Source organism: Prunus mume, linkage group LG1 (genome assembly GCF_029339155.1).
Source record: "Prunus mume cultivar Tortuosa linkage group LG1, ASM2933915v1, whole genome shotgun sequence".
NCBI lineage: Eukaryota > Viridiplantae > Streptophyta > Magnoliopsida > Rosales > Rosaceae > Prunus > Prunus mume.
Window position 1 is genome coordinate 27,281,906 of NC_142698.1, and position 19,901 is coordinate 27,301,806.

Consider the following 19,901-nt stretch of genomic DNA (forward strand, 5'->3'; position numbering starts at 1 on the left):
TCTGATTAATCTTTGGTCTAAAGGGCAAGCACTTATCGTTATTATTTAAAAGATATATAAGTTCTGAGGGCAAGTGCATATCATACTTCATTTATAAAAATTAGTTATGGTTTAGTAAATTAATCACCGATCTTCTTAATATTAATGTAACGTCACATATGTAATGTCAAGATCGCAAAAGACTAGACTCCCCTGCCGATCAGAACATGCCACATTTCAAGACCTTAGCCCGAACTCCGGTCAAATACAGGCAATTTTGCATATACAACTCTCCTATCTTCATATAGATAATAGACACCAATACCTATAATTAAATCATAAATTAATAATTAATAATAGTATTAGGGCATCCATAAAAGAGTTGAGCTGTTCATGATTTATAAAACTTTACTCTTCTAGAGAATCCAAGTCCTCCCAAAATTATTGATCTAGTTCTCCCACATTATTATGTTAAGGTAATCGATCGACTATATTATAAAAAATGACACGAAAACAATTTTTTATTTCTTTCTTATATGTTGTGTAGGTGTTATATTGAATTATTCCTTCTGGTTCGAAGTTGTGAGACGGTAACACAAAATCTATTTTCCTCAACTCGAATATTATATAATCTAATCGTGCTCTTGGTCCAAGTTTATTGGGAAAAAATGGAAAGACGAAACGTATTATGAGCAAAGTTGTTAATCACTGGCCAGTGAGTTGACTAAAGTTAAGTTATGTTCTTCCCTATAATTTATTTATTTGTTCTATTAACATCTATGTGCCACAAAAAGTTCCTAATCATAATTATTTATACAAGATTGGTGACGCACGCACACCGTGACCTCGACTACCATACAAAACCAGCCATCCAATGTTGAACTAGAATTCCATAAGGGTTTAACTGGGGAAGTTAGTCGTAATAATGCATGCATACAAACTTAGACAAATATAAAAAATATACTTATTGCTAATTATATTATTAATATGTGTAAGCAAGTCCCTGTTATCTGCTGTTGAAAGTTAATTTTTTAACCTTGTTATTATAATTTGATGATTGTGAAGACCATTTAGAAGTCTCGCTTGGATATTTTCAAATTTTGAAAAGTTCATGTGATGCAAAGCTACATGTCTTATTATATAGAAATAAACTCAAACCATATTTGAAGAACCAAGATGTTTTATTAGGAATGTTCAAAGAGTGTTGTCATTTGGACCATATTTACTAATTATCTTGCCGATCATCTCTTTAATACCGATGGGGCCCATTTGTATTAGAGGAGAAGAACTTACATGTAACGTCGGGAATGTCACCGTGTCGGAATTCCAAGCATATCACACATATTGTCATGTCAAAAAGTTAAAATACATGACAATTATTAATTAGCTCGTAATAACGCCGCAGTGGTATCCCCAATTAAATGATGAATAAATATAGTACAAATAGTATTATTGATGTTGAAATCTTGGATTAGGTTAATTTTCATATATATATATATATATATATATGATGAGACTTTTCTTCTAATGAAAGAGTAGAGATTTTTGTCATTGTAATTCAACAAGTCAATTAAGTTGCCTTCTTGAAAGGCAAATTCGATTCGGAGTTCCCTTGATGTATTATCATATATTAATTATTGAATATGAGCTTTTGGATTAATTGGCCAAACTGAAGAAATTTATGTTTTGGGTGAAGGGGATGCTTCCAATCCAAGCATATGTAAATATTTTTATCAGTCACGACAAATGCTGAAATGTTGTATATATATAGATATATATTCGTGAATATATTTTATGATGGATGATTTTTTGGATGTTTTCGTTGGTTTTTCGTCATGTTTTCATGGCTTATGGCTTTTCTTTCACGTTCCTATGAGTGATGGCCACCGCAAACTTGTTTCAATCTAGAACCAATGTCTCACGATTATATGGACAAGACTAGGGAAAAAACAATGAAATTATGGAATTGGGCTTTTATGTAGGAATCTTTGTGTTTGGTGTGGTCTAAAATCTAAGCTGAGGTCGAGGTCAAGCAACTCCAGGTCAAGATGGAACCCAACTCCATTCCAAGGTCAAAGTGGAAAACAATTAAATTAGTCCAATCCAAGGTCTAAGGAAAAAACAATGAATTTAATGAATTTGGCTTTTATGGAGTAATCCTTGACCTCCAAATAACTAAAGTATTTGACTAAACAATTCTAATTATCTTTATTATCTTTATTCAGGTCTACATGGACTTAAAGAGGAGAATAACTTACATGTATCAATTTACGCATTGTCATATCGAAAAGTTAAAACACGTGACAATGGGCGATTGGCTTGAAATATCACCATAATGATATCCCGATATATATAGGTAAAATTTTCTCCTTAAATACATTTACAACTAATAATCTGAAAAATTGGACTGCAACAAGACTCCACTAACCCAGGTTTGCAGAGCATACACTACTTCCTAGTAAGTAACTATTACCCCCAAGAACTAACTCCACTTCCTAAATGCTAATGAAAAATTATTCAAAATTTACAAAACTAAAAACAAAATAAAAAATAAACCCATAACACACGTATTATGAAACTATTTTATTGTTTGGTCGCTCGCTCCAATGAATATTACTTCGATAATATAATTAAAATGCCATTGTTTAGACGACCATTAAAGTAAATTTAAGGTATAATAATAATACTTTGCGTGAAAAAGCAACAAGGGCATTTGGTCTAGTGGTATGATTCTCGCTTAGGGTGCGAGAGGTCCCGAGTTCAATTCTCGGAATGCCCCATTTGTTTTGTCATCATTTTGGTTGGGCGCACTTTTCAATGTTTGGACAATTTCATTCTCTTGTCACACAGCAAACGGCATCGTTATAATGGGCACAAAACAGCCTCCCTTTTTTTCTTTTTTTTCCTTTTGTGCTCCTTCATTTTGATATAACGGGCCTTTAGGCTCATTTGAAAGTGATTCTGGATGATACATTATTATTTTTGGGAAGAAGCATCTCCATGTGGGGCTGGGCATGTACGGGATGACACGTGATGGAGGTCATCCCGGTGTTAATTCAGGGAGAAATTATAGGAAAATTGGGACGGGATGATTCAGTATCAATGTTGATACCGTGAAAAATCTTTCAAAATTTCAGGAATCAACAATTTTTATAAATCAAGCATGATACAAAATTTACAAACAATCAAGATTCAAGAATCTTGTTCAAGACCTGTCGAATTATATGATATATTAAACACATTCACATTAGCTTTTCCAAATCAAGAATCTTGACTGAAGACCAACCAACAAATGGAAATCTTATACAAACTACAAACAAAGTACCAGCAATCAAGACCTGCCACCAAATTAATTACAAACCAAGAAATGGAAATCTCACATAATCAAATAAAATTTATAAATCAAAGTAACTCAACAACCCTTAATGATGGTTGCAAATTAAATTACAAATCAAGAAAAAAAAACCAAAAAAACAAAAACAAAAGCTAATGGAAATGTCACGACTCACAATCAAAGCATGCTACTTGGCCTTGGAATCGAGAAATGAGAAAGAAAGAAAAGAAGAAAGAAAAGAAAGAAGGAATTAGAAAAAGGAAGAAGATTAGATTGAATGGGGGAGGAGGAAACTAAAAATGGGAATTAAAACTTCAAAACACTGTTCGGTACGATATGACACCAAACGGGATCAGGAAAGTGGAACCGGTGTAATGTTAAACAGTACCAGGATGACACAGTATCATCCCATTTACACTTCAACACCAAACGGGACGACACGAGATTGGCATGGTTTGGCATGCTTTCGATTCAGTTTCAGTATTCCGTTTTTCATCCCCGGTCCTATCTCCATGTGCTTCTCCATAAAAGTGATTATTGGTCTATCGACAATCACTCCCAAACGAGCTCATATTTGATGAGTATAGAATGACATAACTGATTATTTAGGGTACAGCTTCAATTTTATGTTTAACCCATCAGAAACTAAAAACCTAAAATTAAACTACAAATTTGGATTCTAAACGAAATCAAAGCTTAGGAAAACTAAGTGAGAAGGAGTTTCTCTTGACCCATATGTTCGTTAAGAAAGAACAGATATTATGTCGAGAGAAGAATTCATAGACAATTTGGTTATTTTATTACTTAATTTTCTTGTAAGATTGTTTGGTCAAGGGATATCTTGTTGGAATGATTTTGAGCTTAAATTTTAAAGACGATAAGTTATTGTGATTTTGAATAAAAATATTTCCTTGAAGAAAATCATAAACATATAAAAAGAGAATCATATGATCTATCATTATATTTACTATTGATGTTAAACCATGGCATCTGCTCTCTAGTATCTTTCCGGGACTGCCCACTTGCATGGATGATTTAATATACATTATTAACCCATTTTTGACAGCTTCGAATTTTAGAGGTTCTGTGTTCGAAACCTACAACTCATCCGGTAATTTCCTGTAGGCTACGCCATGTCCACGCCCAAAAAACACTCCAGTCCAGTCCACATTCATATGGACAAGAGCTTTCTTCCATGTTATCAACATTTAATGAACTTTTGACGTGGTACTACAGAACGTCATAACCCAAAGGATAAATGGGATCCCACCACAGTCCCCTTTCGCTTTTCCCATGGTGGGTTGTCCTTCCTCCCAAACCATACTCTAATTTCTTGGTCCAATAGAACTTGAATTATTGGGACAAGGACAACGATTGTGTGGCTCACAATTAGAATGGTACGCGTATAGCTCTTTCTGATTGAGCAGAAGCAGTTAACTTAATAGGGCACCACCTCCTTCATTAATTATTCAACCGAAAACAAGCTTTAATTCATAGTTTTCAAAAATAATTGACAATGTCAGGAGACTTATAGTTTTATACATCTAAGCTCCGCGACCCACGGCGGTGACACAGTCTTTATTCATCAGTAAGAGTTCGACTCTTGTAATCTTCTCTGTCCTCAACAATATATGAGAAGCGAGCAGATGATATGGTGAACTATAGTTGAATTGAAAAGGACCAAGACTTGGGTCATGAATTGCTTGCAATGTGTATCCAAATCAACTCAAAACGTGCAATGTGCTCTTGAAAAGAATAAAACGAGTGAATATTGTTCATTTCGACCACTTTTGGTGGGTACGTATGCCTCTAGGCAGGGGACTATTTTCATTCTAAATACTTTGAGGTATTTGATCTCACTTCTCACTCATATAAATGGTTGTCTAATCCAGTTCTGCATCTTGAGGTATGTCACATGTATATACACGAAGTTTTTTATATAAATAATAATAATAATAATAAAGATATTGGATAATAATATTTTTTCTTTTTTCCTAAATAATCATCTATATATAAACTGTTCATACAAAGTTGATCATGTAGAATAAAGAAGAAATGCTGCATCGCCTTTTTTTTTTTTTTTGTGTGTGTGAAAAATAAGAGAAAAAAAAAAGGTAACTCAACGTCCAGGGGGATCATTTTGGAAAACTTCCAAGGAGATGTAAAAATTGCGAAAGCCGTCAAAAGAACGATGTTTAGATTAAAAAAATATACAACAAAACACAAAAACTTGGTTTTCTATCCTTAATGACTTCTTAGTGACAGACTGAATAATTTGACTGAGTCATATATTTATTTACATTGCTAATTTGGCTTATACATACATCATTGAGCTATATTTTATTAAACATCATAAGAGTATACAACGGATAGAATATAACCATCCGACTACGAGACATGACTTAAGGCAAGTTTGGTGGTTGTAATTTTATTTTTTATTTTGGCATATATATAGTATGTTGTTATTTATATCATATTTACTTATCACTACCTCTTTAATGCAAGTAAGTCTCTCGTATATTAATGGGGCCCACGTATTGTCGATTAAGGTTGTACAAATTTCTTCACGTTAGGCTGCTAGCTATGAACAAGACCAAGCAATTACGTTGGTTAGGAGGGAGAAGGTCAACGGTCTAAGTCATTGCATTTTCCACGGTCATTTGCACGGCAGTTGTTGTAAAATTTTATAATGACGTATGGAATAATGCTAAGCGTGAACCTGGACAAAGACTACTTCAGGTCTTTTCAAGCATCATGAGTTCGGATACCAAAACCAATTTGTCAAGAATAATTTGATCGATTAGACAAAATTGGTATTAATTACATGATATATGCTGTGATCGACACTTAAAAAAAAAAAAAATTACAGTTCTTGTTTTAGACCGATGAGAAATATTATATATAGTTCCATCTTTAGATATAAAGAGCAAGAGGAACAAAGGCTCTTCGAACATATATTCAATTGTTGTAAAACAAAATCAATTTGAATTTATTTGTAAAAATAAATGTGCTTTATTTTTCGCACAAGAAAATAACAATATATAAGATTAAAATTAGCTAAAATAAAAAGAATGGTTCGAGAAACATTTTTTAAATGGTTATTAAAGATTGTTTACTAGGTTTTTAGCTTAAAATATAGTTGAGGAGCATTGTTGGAGTTGCTCTTATACTCATAGTTTGAGTAAACAATTTTAAGAGATGAGGGAATCAAAGAACTCAAGTATGGGTTCCCCTCCCCGTAATTTAGATTAGATTAAATTAGAATCAAAGAGTTTGATGCTACATATAACTAGGGATGGATTTACCTATATCCGCGCAAACCACTAATGTTGTTGCCCACTACATAGCATGCTTTTTTACATTGGGACTTCCTTGTCTTGGTTTGAAGAGCCTTTAGATTTTATTTCAGATGTTTTGTATAAGGATTGTAACATGTAGTTTTTACGGGTATGTCGGCGGAGGGAGCTCTATCGGAAGCAAGGTTTGAGAGGGTAGGTTACTTTGTAGTTCGACTACCATATGTCCATTTGGTGTAGAGAACTCGCATAATCCTCTAGAACATAGCCTGGTTTTTGTACTTGTTCGTCATTTCTTATCAATAAAATACTATCGTCTATGAGTAAAAAAAAGTGCAGTATAAAAAAAAAAAGAACTAAAGTATGGGAATTAATGGTTTTAGCCATTTAAGCTATAAAGCCACTTGAAACTCTTTTTATCGTCGAGTTTTTTTAAATTAAAAAAATAAAATTGAATCACAGGATCAAGAACCATCAATTTTCTCCTTCTTTTTATATAGATTTTATTGAATATTTCCATATATTAATTTCCTTAACCATTCTAAACAGAAATTTTACAGATTAATTGGTTTGGTGCGTCAGAAATGGCTGCTATGAAAATACAATAAGGACAAAAAATTGAGAAAATTGTCACCGTGGGATTCAGGATGGGTTTGTTGGTCAATTCTCAATTTGTAAAGTTCTATTAGGTGTCTTGAAAGAGGGACTTCAAAATGGTGATGGAATCTCCTGGAAGGTCACAATTGGTTGGGCCAACCGTTGGTTTTTTTTATAAAAAAATTTATTAAAAAATTAATTAATTTCTCTTTCTAATCTAGGTTGAATTTCGAAGCTGAAATAGATAAGAACAACAAGAGAAGGATGTTGATAGTTCTCGACTGGTATCACTGGCTGCCTAAGCCAGTCCACGTGGACAACCCAAAGGTATCTTGGCTTTGTGTTTATTTCCCTAATGGCATGTTTACTAATCGTAATTGGATTAGGAGAAATTGAATTAAGGATGAATTGAATTGAGAATGAGTTGGCTTGAGGAGAATTAGATTCCGGATTCCTGTTGAAGTTGTTTACTAAACCATATAGATTGAGGGGAGCTGGATTCCGGATTCTCATTTAAGTTGTTTACTAAACCATATGGAATTGGAGTAATAGTTGTGCTAATTACTAAAATGTCATTGTTGTTAGGTTAAAATAGATGGCAAATTTGAAAATTGTGTGAGTATATAATGAGTAAAAAAGATGAATTCCTAATTGGTTAGTTGTCCAGGAATTGGAACACCACCTTCAACCCAAGAATTGAATTCCTCCAAAATCAGGAATTCAATTCCTAATTTTGTGTGCGCCCCACTTACTCTTCAATTCATTGATGTGAAGTAAATGCACTCCATAAGTGGAATTCAATTCCTGATGAGAATTTCAATTCCTGATTAGTAAACACACTATAAATTTAATTAGTTATATATGTTTAGTTAATACGGTGGCAAAAAGAAAAAGGATTGGTTCAGACATATGGTCATAGAGTGATTATAAAACCAGAATTTATGAGGAAGATGAGATCAAGGGGACTTTTATCAATTTCAAATTAGGGTGTACTAATTTCATAAAATCATATTTTTTGTTCTCAAAAAGTTTCATATATATATATATATATGTTTTTTTTTTGGTCAAAAATATATATATATATATATATATGTTTGGTTTCCATCTCATTTGCGGTAGTTAAATAAATTATCTTTGCCAAGTCTTTTGTATGTTTCAAGCCTTCAACGTTTTCCATCTAAAATATCTTTGCCGTGTATTATAGTAGTACTTCTCTTCTCTATTGTTAGAAGATGACCTAATTCGAATATCCTTCTCTGTATTAATAAAAAAATAAATTAGATAAACCGGTTTAGTTACTCTTCTACTACAAATACGTCTTCACTAAAAACTCAGCAAAGAGGTATCGTCTTTGAACATTTTAAATTTGTACACGTGAGATAATTTCTTGACTAAGCGACTTTTTAAAATTTATTGGAAGGGATCAAACCCTTTACCAATTTTTACCTTCACCAGTATAAGTTTCCCACCCTTCCTCTCAACTTAGTCCAACTCCAAGGGCTTGACATATATATATATATATATATATATATATATATATAATCTCCATTGCCTTGAAATGGAGTAATTTATCCGTCAAAGTTAAGCTGGTTCACCTTTTAAACTGTCAACACAAATAAGAAACTATAATAATTAATCCAAAGGAAAATTTTATCAGGCACCTTTTCTCCTTTTGGTGTGTTAATTTGTAAAGGCAATGCATATATTTCAGCAACACCTCGTCTTTGTTTTTCGATTTCAAACGTTTCTTTCGTCAACGTAAACAACAATATTATTTGAAAATCCGCCCACCACAATTATTATTTGAATATCTATTTGCAGTCTACAACAATAGTCACACGCATAAGATCTGCACAAAATACACACTAGAATTAACTTACAAAAATGACAGATGTAAGGCACGTACAAAGAGGTGTACTCAAAGCTTAATTTCTCCATGCACATGAAGAAAAATGCTCCAATTTCCTTCATGAGGGAAAGGCTAAGCTTCTCGATGCCTGAGATTAAAAAAAGAATCAAAAGAAAGAATTAAGGTAAGGTTATCTAAGATGGCAGGTATAATGAGAAAACCATTGAGGTTCGTTTTCCACTATTGTTTAGTATTTTATTCAATTTTTTTATTTTTATTTATATATATTAGCCTCTCCTCATGTGCTTCCGCGACTGCGAGAGGCTCTTTTTTTAATTTTTTAATTTATTTATAATAATATAACAAAAATTAAAATTTATTTTAGAATTATAAAATATAATGGTAGTTGTGTTCCATAAAAATAGGATCAATTATTTGATTTTTCTTTTAATTTTAATTTTTTTAAATATGAAAAAAATGTGAATTTACCATATTATGCTCATTTAATTAATAATTTCAATTCTTAATGTTTGCATTAACCAAGACATTTTCTGATATTTTGAATGTTTCACAATTCTCTGTTTTTTGCTTTATATATATAGATATACAAGTGATATTTGAGGTGCAGGTTTGAACACAAAACCTTAGATGAAGAGATAATTACTCTTAACCACTTAAATTCCGAACCCGATTTGAGGTGGGGGGGTTTCTTTAACTACTTGAATTCCAAATCTCTTCCTTTCTACCATACGTATACGTGTATGCAAAAACTATTCAATATGTACAGACCAAGTCAATAATGTATTACAATAATTTGAAAATGATGTAAATAATCATTGACTTGGCACTTGTTCTATGATTTGTTAACCCTTGTCACCCTCAAGTCAGTCAATTTGTCTCCCCAAGATCGGTTTGTAATTGGAATTTTCTTCATAACATATTCGAACCATATACACATTTCGTTTGTTTCTCTTTGTTTATGTGAATTATAAAATATTATCGTAATTCGTCAGGAAACTAAATTTGTATTTGTCCATGGCTTCAATTATCAACCGTACGTAGGATTGGGGGATGAGCAGCTTGAGAATTCATCTGCTTAAAGAAATTTAATGTGAAGGGAGGGTTGACTCCTGGGAAGTGATTAATGGTGGTGATCAAATTAATTAAATAAATAGTAGGGCCAGTATTTTAAATCAAGGGGTAACATTATTATTCAGTCAAAGAAAACTGTGTTTGATCTTTTTAATCAAGTCAAGGACTCGTTCGGTCTTCAGCCTCTCTCTGTCTCTCTCTAAGTCCCAAACGCGTTCGGAAGTCAAAAAGATCCCCTGGGGTCGGTTCTATTTTTCTTTCCATGAGTTCATTTCAACTCTTTTTAACACCCGTAACCTCTTTGTACCTTTCTGTGTCCATTTCATATCCTCCTAATCATTCTCTCTCTCTCTCTCATCCATTTGGTCACTTGGGTTCCTTTATTTCATGTTTTCTTCTCAACTGGGCTAAATTGAGAAGCAAACATGGCAGCCGCAACCTCAGGAAGATCATTAGAGCAAACGCCAACATGGGCTGTTGCCGTAGTCTGTTTTGTTTTGGTCTTAGTTTCAATCATCATTGAGCACTTGATCGAACTCGTAGCAAAGGTAAACTATGCCTTAATTGTATATATTGTTGAAGGTTATCTAATGAAGTTGTTTTCTTTTTTCTAATTCTTGCACCATTTTTTATTTTATTTTTTGCAGTGGTTGAAGAAGAAACACAAAAGAGCTCTCTATGAAGCTGTAGAAAAGGTCAAATCAGGTACGAGTTCATGCCATATCTTAATTACACCACTAAGTAACCAAAGCTTAATTGAGATTATTAAGCTAATACATGTTTAATTTGTGTTTGTTATAGAGCTCATGCTTTTGGGGTTCATATCCTTGCTCCTAACAGTAGGACAAGGCCCCATATCAAACATTTGCATATCAGAGAAACTTGGCAACACTTGGCATCCTTGTGGCAAGAAGCAAGAAACCAAAATGAACAACGATACAGAGCATGACGAAGAAACCCCAAGTAGGAGATTACTCTCACTGTTCAATCAGTCTGATGTTGGCGTACGCCGCGTTTTGGCGGCTGCTGGCACCGACAACTGTGCACCAAAGGTACGAATGAAATGTCCACCACTTATTTAAATGGACAATTCAAGTTTTTCTTCTACTTTTCATTTCTTCTTTTATTTCCTCGAACTAAAATATCAGCCAAGATACATGTTGCATTCGTCGTACGAAAGAAAAATGATTTTTCCTAAGTAAGTTATGAAGTAGTCATTTGCACTTTCCAAAAAAAATTCATCTTGCATTTTAGCACGATGACTTTTTTGGAGTGTGAACAAAAGGTATATTCGGGAAAAAAAATTGACAAAAAATTATTCACATTTCAAGAAAGTTCTAGGTAATGAGAATTGATATTCGGTATCGGTCAATCAGTAACACGTAGCGAAAATTATTCATATGTTCACATGCTAATATGTTTATGTTTTTCAAAGAATTTGTTTATAATTTAAGAAGCCTCATGCAATGTGAATTGGAAATTTTGCAGGGGAAAGTTCCATTTATATCCGCGGATGGTATTCATCAACTGCATATTTTTATCTTCGTGTTGGCTGTTTTCCATATCCTTTATTGCATCCTCACCATGGCTTTAGGAAGAGCCAAGGTAATTTCCCATAAATTACTTACTTACAAGTTAATTAATCATTAATTAACGACAATGACTATTTGGTGAGTGCAGATGAGAAGCTGGAAGCGGTGGGAAAAGGAAACAAGAACAGCTGAGTATCAATTCTCGCATGGTTAGTGTTGCAAATTAATAAAATATTTTGATAAGAAAAATAATTAACATAAAATATTGGATTATTTAAGTCATGTAGTTGTCGCATTGCGATTTTAAATTACAGTTAGAAAATGAAATTAATTCTTAAACAACATACAGAGTCAATGAGTCTTGCAAATTGACTGTAGTGTTGCGTGTATGGCAGACCCTGAGAGGTTCAGGTTTGCAAGGGACACGTCTTTTGGGAGAAGGCATTTAAGCTTCTGGACGCAAACACCTTTCCTCATGTGGATAGTAAGAACTCTCTCTCCTCCTCCTCCTCCTCCTCCTCCCTTTTATCTTTTTTATTTTTATTTTTCGGGTCATGTGTGATTCAGAATAAAACATAACGATGTCAAATTATTTCGTAAAACACATTATGAATAAATTTTTACATACTTAGGAAAGCTTTAAACCTTAAATTATGCAGTTTAATTGGCATGTGCTTGACTTCGAATTAATATATTTTTATGCACATATTTTTATGTTAGTCTTCTCATTTAATCCGTGTTATTAGATACAGGGGCGGAACTAGCTCAAGGGTTACCCTGGGTTGTAGCCTAGGGAAGGTTTTGGGGGAAAAAATAATTAATCATATATAGCCTAATATTTTAAACTAAAAATAAATAAAAGATATACAATTGCATATCCTACCGCACCAATAGGCATAGTCAAAGGTCTTCCACATTTGTATTTGGTGTCAGAGTTTGTCTCAAACATCAATTTTAAAATTCATGATTCCGTCATTGGTTAGATAGTCAAGGAAATAATCATTTTTCACACTAACATGGATATATAAATACCCACGCATAACTTATACTAACATAAATGAAGATTTATTTAGAAAGAATAAAACAAAAATGAACGATCACCCTTAGCTTGTATGATACGGTACCTTAATCATATCATACTTTCTAGACTTTAGAGGCTTAGAGCTATTACTTTGTCAAATCAAATGATTGTTGTTAGCCTAGCATAATTGCGCCACGTTCTCACTTACATGTCATTTAAAAAAGGAAATTAAAAATTGCCGGTGAGAGTGATGGCCATTGGATTAGTATATAAAACATCGTCATAGTCGGTGGTGTTCGAGATTTAGTGTAATAAGTTGATGTCTTTAGTATTATTCATCTTTTACGTAACAAGTAAGAAATTGTGTAAATTTCTAAAATTCTTACAGGCTCGAAGAGAAAAACATAGATAAAATGCATTTTTTTTCTCTCTCTATCTCTCATATATCAAATGTGATGAAAGAGATAGAGAAAAAGAATGTACATAGTTGTTATAAGGCAAACTTTTCTTGTGCTTGAAGGTCCTCTAACAATTTTTTTTATTCTTATAAATGTCAACTAAACATTTTGCATATAGGAACATACCACAAAAAAAAAGGTTATAAATTATTAGGGGGCAGAAGAAAACAAAAAAATATGTAGCATCCGTGACAATTACGAAAATGAAAGGTCTTGTGTTTTAGTGTGGAAACAATGCGTCCCCTTCCTTATTATACATAAAATATCTTGCAAGAGATAAGCAGAAACGACAACACCAGGGATTCGATCACAGCCATTTCTATATGATTAAGTGCTTTCATATATGAGTGGTGTGAAAGTGCTTTTTGGTGCTTTTGTGGGGCGCCATGGAAAAGGGTGCCAAGAATGTGGAGAAGATGACATATATATATATATATATATATATATATCGAGTTATCACATTTTCTTCAAGTTCTCAGTTCGATGGCTTTGTCTTTTGAATTCAGTATAGGGCTGAGGATCCTTCTAGAAATTTGGAGGAAAAAAAAAAGGACCTCAAATCAGCTTTCCAAGAATCAAAACTTCCACCATGAAACCCTTTCTTGACTTGTATATAGAGCGGTCAAGAGGTAGAAGACCTTAGACCGTTGGGCGTTACGTTTTTCTGCCGATGACCCTAATATGAAAAATTATAAATATATTTAAGAAAAAAAATTGTTGCGAAACTTTTTTCTCGCAAGTGTTTTATAGTTTTTATGCTTTTACGACGAAGACGTTAGAAGCTAAATTGAGAGTGTCGAAATCAATATGTTATGTGTTTTCAAATTATAATTGATCATATTAAAGACATGTCAAAATAGAATAGATCATTCTATAAGAAAGCCTTGGCAATACAAACTGGCAGTGGCGGTCTAAGTTTGCCAACGACTGGGTGGTGGTGATGCCCAAGGCAATTTCCTCCTTTTCTAGTAGTTTGACTTTTCTACAGAACACCTAATTTGATTTTGTATTTTTCCATGCACAAGACAATCAACTTCATAGTCTACCAACTTTGTGAACCAGAGATCTTCATGTGACACAAAATAACCAATAATGGTGGAAGTCCAACACTTTTGTTTATTTGTTTTTGAAGTTTATCTTGTTTTTTTTTTTAATAAAAAATAATAATAATTATTGTTGGGTTTGTCCTTAATTGATTGAGGTGTTGACTTGGGATATTTATTTTATATTATTTCATAATTTCTTTTGCCTTTCACATTATCCATTTATTTTATATTAATTTTTTTTTGGGTACTATTGCAGGTTTGTTTTTTCAGACAATTTGTTAGGTCGGTTCCTAAAGTTGATTACTTAACCCTGCGGCATGGGTTTATCATGGTAGGTATTTTTAATAAAAAAGAAAATGTTTTTTTTTTGTTTTTTTGTTTGTGTTTTTTTTCTGAGTAATACATTATTTTGTAAAATAATTATTGTAACAATATTTCAGGCACATTTGGCACCCCAAAGCCATCAGAAATTCAATTTCCAAAAATACATAAACAGATCCCTTGAAGAGGATTTCAAGGTGGTTGTGGGAATCAGGTGAGTGATTTGGTGTTTTCTTCTCCTTTTCTTCTTCTTTTCTTTCCTTATAAATTTTGAATTAATTTATATATATATTTTTTTGGTCTCAAATTGCAGCCCTCCAATTTGGTTCTTCGCTGTGATATTTCTACTCTTCAATACTCATGGTGAGTATAAATAATAATATTTTTTTTTTCTTCATATTTGAAATTAAACTTTTTATTAAATTAATTATTTGATTATTTATTCTTGAATTTCTTTTGGACAGGATGGTATTCTTATCTTTGGCTACCCTTTATCCCATTGATTGTAAGCAAAATCTCTTCCTTGCCATGCCAATGCCATAGTGTGTATGTATTTATACAGTGCAGTGCAACCCCAGGATAGATCTAACGGTGGACAATGCACTTCCATTTGCAGATCATTCTCTTGGTGGGGACCAAGCTACAGGTGATCATAACCAAAATGGGTCTTAGAATCCAAGAAAGAGGAGAGGTTGTGAAGGGGGTTCCAGTAGTTCAACCTGGTGATCACCTCTTCTGGTTCAACCGGCCTCGCCTCATTCTCTATCTCATCAACTTCGTTCTCTTTCAGGTACCTTCCTAAATTAATTCAAATGAACTTAATTCATTTTTAGGGTTTACAATTAGTCAAATCTCATATATATTGACCTTTTTTTTTTGCATGATCTTTCAATTTTTTATCACTTGCAGAATGCCTTCCAGCTTGCTTTCTTTGCATGGAGTTGGGTAAGCTACATGTTTTTAGCCCTTAATCGGTTCATTAATTTGAGATTAGATAAGTGTATAAGAAAATTAAAACACTGCTACTTTTTTGTGTTTTCAGTATGAATTTAGTTTGAAATCTTGCTTCCACGAGCACATTGAGGACATAATCATCAGAGTTTCAATGGGGTGAGTCTCACATTTTTAATGCCCTTCAATTCATACTTTCCTAATTGTGTAAAGTGTTGTAAGTTCTAACACTCACCGAATGGTGGACATTTCAGGATCCTTATACAGATTCTGTGCAGTTATGTCACTCTCCCCCTCTATGCCCTTGTCACACAGGTAACGATTTAATTAAAATGAAGACTAAATGTCACTAGACAGAATGATCATTAACTTATATGATAGCATTTTAACGAGACTTAATTAAGTTGAGGATTTAACTTAAGTACTTGTATCTTTGCCACTATTAATAGTCGAATCTGAATAATAAAGCATGATGTTTTGTCGGATTCAATATGAATCACACATTTAAATATATTTTCATTATACGTTACCAATGATTGAGACCAAACAATACAAAGAAAATAATTACCAAATATATTTGAGTGATCCTAAAATATTTGAAGTCCTAAGTATGTTGAAATAAATTGTGATGACTTTATATATTTGTGATTTGGACAGATGGGTTCAACCATGAAGCCAACCATATTCAATGAAAGAGTAGCCGCGGCCCTACGCAACTGGCATCACACGGCAAGGAAGCACATAAAGCATAACAAAGGGCCGGTGACCCCAATGTCAAGTAGGCCAGCCACCCCATCCCACCACATGTCCCCTATCCACCTCCTCCGGAATTATCGGAGTGAGGTGGACAGCTTCTACAACTCACCACGAAGATCGAACTTCGAGGGTGAACGTTGGGACACAGAGTCACCCTCCCCGTCACACCACCTCCATGTGGATGGTACTTCAGCCTCCCACCATCACCAAATCGAATTGGGAAATGTAGAGCATGAGAGGGATGTTGATGTCAACGAACCAAACTCGGTTCATGCAGCTCCTACCACAACAGCAACCAATCAACTGGCTCGAACCCAACATGAAATTAATATGGGACGGACCAAAGACTTCTCTTTTGACAAGAGGCAAAGTATATAACACAGTAATATGTGCATGCATGCGTCGAGAATTTTGTTGCATTGCCATTAGAGATCGATGAGGATTGGGACAATGACGATGACAATGGTAATTGCTTGTACAATGGCGATTTAATTGAAGCGAATGGAGATACTACAAGCCTTAGATTTTGCATTTTGTCTTGTATAATATTGTTCTTTTTCTTTACTTCTTTTCTTCTTTAATTTGGTTCAAAACGGAAACATATATTTATGCATATACACATATGTAACACTGATTGTTTTTTTCTTTTCTCGTATCAACACTCTTAATTTGATCTTAATTTGAGGAACGATATAGAAGAGAAACGAAAAAAAGAGAAAGGAAAGTAATTTTTTTAAATTTGTTCTTTTGTGTTATCATAATTTCTTACAAATTTGATTTTTAATCATTTTAAGAGAAAAATAACTTTTATTATTATTGTTTTTTTAAGGGAGATTTTGGAAAAACACAAAGGAGAGAGAAATTTTGTAAAAGAAGCCAAAATGGACAAAATTGCCCTTATTTATTTTTGGATTTCCTAAGGAATCCTTTACATTTGCATGTCTTTGATTTGAAAGTTGAGAGATTTTTTTGTCTTTTTGAAAAAGCTTTGGCTTTTTCCAAAAGTGAAATTTTTTTTATAGCTAAAACCTAAATTTACTTTTTTTTTATGTGCTTGGAGACTACATCAATATAAAAATAAATAAAAAAGGCTAAAAGTCACTTATAGTCTTTATAGTTTGGCACTTTAACCACTTTTGACTGTAGTTTCAATTCAGTCAATTTTGACAATGTAGTTTCATATTTGTAGTAATCCAATGACAAGTTAGTATTCCTGTCAATTTCTTTAACGATGCAACAAGCAATTTCGTCAACCTAAAATCCTTGAGCATAAAAGCTCATCTGAAATTCCCCTAATTTCATATTAGGACTTGAAATTAGTCATTTGGGTTTAGCGTTCTTCAAAAATTGGGATTATTAGTTGAATTTCGAGCTCTAAAATGAAATGGGGAGAATTTCAAACAAGCTTTTACTCTCAAGGATTTGGGTTGATGAAATTACCCCTTGCATCGTTAAAGAAATTGACAAGAATACTAACATGTCCTTGAATTGCTATGAATACGAAACTACAATGATAAAATTGACGAAATTGAAACTAAATGGTCAAAAGTGGTCGAAGTTTAACTACAAGGACCAAAAGTGACTTTTGATTTAAAAATAGAATAAGAAATAGAATTCACTTTTACCACGTAGGCATTTAACATATATTTATTAATGATTTCATTAACGAACGGCCTTAAATGTAACTTTTTATTATGAGTTTATGTATGAATCTGTAAAGTTTTATAACATCGCATGCCAATAAACTCTATAAATAAACAAACTAATTGGTGTGAATTCTAACAAATTACTACAAAGTTACCTCAAGGTGGGGCCGGTTTAAACTCTGGCTTGTTGATCAACTCTAAATTGCATCAACCAATGCCTGCATCCCACCAAAGATCACTAAAATTTGGAAGCTAGCACAAATGGATAACCCTCAGCATCGATATCTCGGTGTGTTAATTTAAAAGCCCCAAAACCCCACAAAAGACATAAAAAAGAAGAAGAAAGCTTTCAGTTTCGAAATAAAAGTCTGCTGCAAAACGACAGCCACTGCCTCATCAAACGCTTATACAAACAACCCCTGGTTTTCCTCTGCTTTCAGCGGCGGCCGCCTCCTCCTCCCCTTGTTTCTTTGCCGCTTCTGATCAAAACTCCAAGTACCCTTCGGCCTCCTCCTTATAAATATTATCACATACAAGAAATTCATATCAATTTCCAAAAAGAAGAAAGAGAGAGAAATTTGATTGGGAGATATGGAGATAGCAGAGGGCTTGTTGGGTAAGTTGGGTAGGCAGTGTTATGCAGTTTTGTGCTTGGGTGTGATACTTTTGGCGGTAACTCTGGCTAACTATGTCGGTGCTGAGGAGCAGGAGGACCCCATGGAGCGGACCAGGCGGCGGCTTCGTGCCATCCATGGCCCGCCTTTTCGTCCCAGAGGCAGTCTGCATAAAGCTTAGGGTCACTTTGGCAAGGATAGCAGTGAATCTGTGAAGCTTGTGTTTTTGCTTCTTGTTGTAAAATTTCAACGTTAGCTTCTTGTAATTATGTAACTATTGAGTACTGACATGGTCCTACAGTGTATGTGATCAAATATTTAGTTTATTTTAAGTATTGACATGGTTCTGTTTCTTATGAATACAAATTTTATTGCAAATGACCCATTTGTGTATTGGTTTTGAGTATTTATTTTCTTAAGCAAGGTTACGGGTTTGAGTCTTAATATCCGTGTAGTATGTGTGAGTTTAGTATATTATCGCCCCTCTTAATAAGAAAGGTTTAAAAAAAAATACAAATACAAATTTTATTAGAAGCAGTTGAGTTATTCTTATTTTAGTGGGAAAAAAACCAAAGCAAATATTTTTTGTTTTTGGTTTTAGAAAGACGAAGTTTATTGAAAGTTTAAAGAGAGGTACATTTTCTGAATTAGATCAGGGGGTTTTTCAAACCAAACATACTCTATTAATTCATAAGCTTAATTATTTCTTCGCGTGAGATCATTGCCAACAATAGCCGATTTAGTAACTTAACAAATAGGTATAATTGCAATTATTATTTTTATTTATACAAACAATATGATATTTATAAGATACTTCAGAGGTAGGGAACGTAAGTTTTTGTATAGTGGTGGTCATCAATCTGGCCGAACCTAACTAAATTCGCCAATTCGGACAGTAATGGTTAGTTTGGTTTGATTTTGATAAAAATAAAATAAAATAAAATGGTTTTAAAACAAACTGAACTGTAATGATTTGTTTTGGTTCGATTGTGAGCTTTTGCAAACTGGCCTAAATCGAACAGTACCGTATACTTGTATATTTTATTTTACACGTGTAGTTTTCTCATTAGATAATAACTAGATATGGATGTTGAATGGATGTAACTTTGAGTTATTGATATTTGAATTGTAACTATATTAGTTATTGAACTTTGAAGTTTTATGAATATTGAATTTTAGGATAGTCCGACATGCTAGAAAAAGAAAAGGTAACAAGTTATAAGTTCTTTTTGTTGTAATTGAGCTAACAAAGTTGAGAAAATGCAAAAGAAAAAGGAATTGGGCTTAAGCCCAAATAGGTCAAACCAAACTATCTTAAATTGATTTGGTTTGGTTTGGTTTCCTCTAAGATTTTTGTTATAACCAAACCGAAACTAAACTGTTTTATAGTGATTAGTTCGGTCGTAATT

General features: G+C 33.3%; 1 protein-coding gene and 1 non-coding gene across 2 annotated transcripts; both read left to right on the forward strand.

The window, feature by feature from the left end:
* The first annotated feature begins 2,686 nt into the window (after positions 1–2,686).
* TRNAP-AGG (transfer RNA proline (anticodon AGG)) lies at positions 2,687–2,758 on the forward strand. Its single transcript has one exon. It is a non-coding gene; the product is annotated as a tRNA-Pro (tRNA).
* A 7,706-nt stretch (positions 2,759–10,464) lies between these two features.
* LOC103325024 (MLO-like protein 6) lies at positions 10,465–16,887 on the forward strand. The gene is made up of 15 exons (XM_008227149.3): positions 10,465–10,695; positions 10,795–10,852; positions 10,949–11,199; positions 11,636–11,752; positions 11,828–11,888; positions 12,075–12,163; positions 14,461–14,535; positions 14,645–14,739; positions 14,839–14,888; positions 14,990–15,030; positions 15,142–15,315; positions 15,435–15,470; positions 15,568–15,635; positions 15,731–15,791; positions 16,134–16,887. The coding sequence occupies exons 1-15, from the start codon at positions 10,573–10,575 to the stop codon at positions 16,608–16,610; spliced, it is 1,776 nt and encodes a 591-aa protein (XP_008225371.2). The 5' UTR covers positions 10,465–10,572; the 3' UTR covers positions 16,611–16,887.
* The last annotated feature ends 3,014 nt before the right edge of the window (positions 16,888–19,901 follow it).

Coding starts and splice junctions, on each gene's coding strand:
- LOC103325024 (XM_008227149.3), top strand. CDS start 10,573: ATGGCAGCCGCAACCTCAGGAAGATCATTAGAGCAAACGCCAACATGG. Junction 10,696..10,794: donor TGATCGAACTCGTAGCAAAG/GTAAACTATGCC, acceptor TATTTTTTGCAG/TGGTTGAAGAAGAAACACAA. Junction 11,889..12,074: donor TGAGTATCAATTCTCGCATG/GTTAGTGTTGCA, acceptor CGTGTATGGCAG/ACCCTGAGAGGTTCAGGTTT.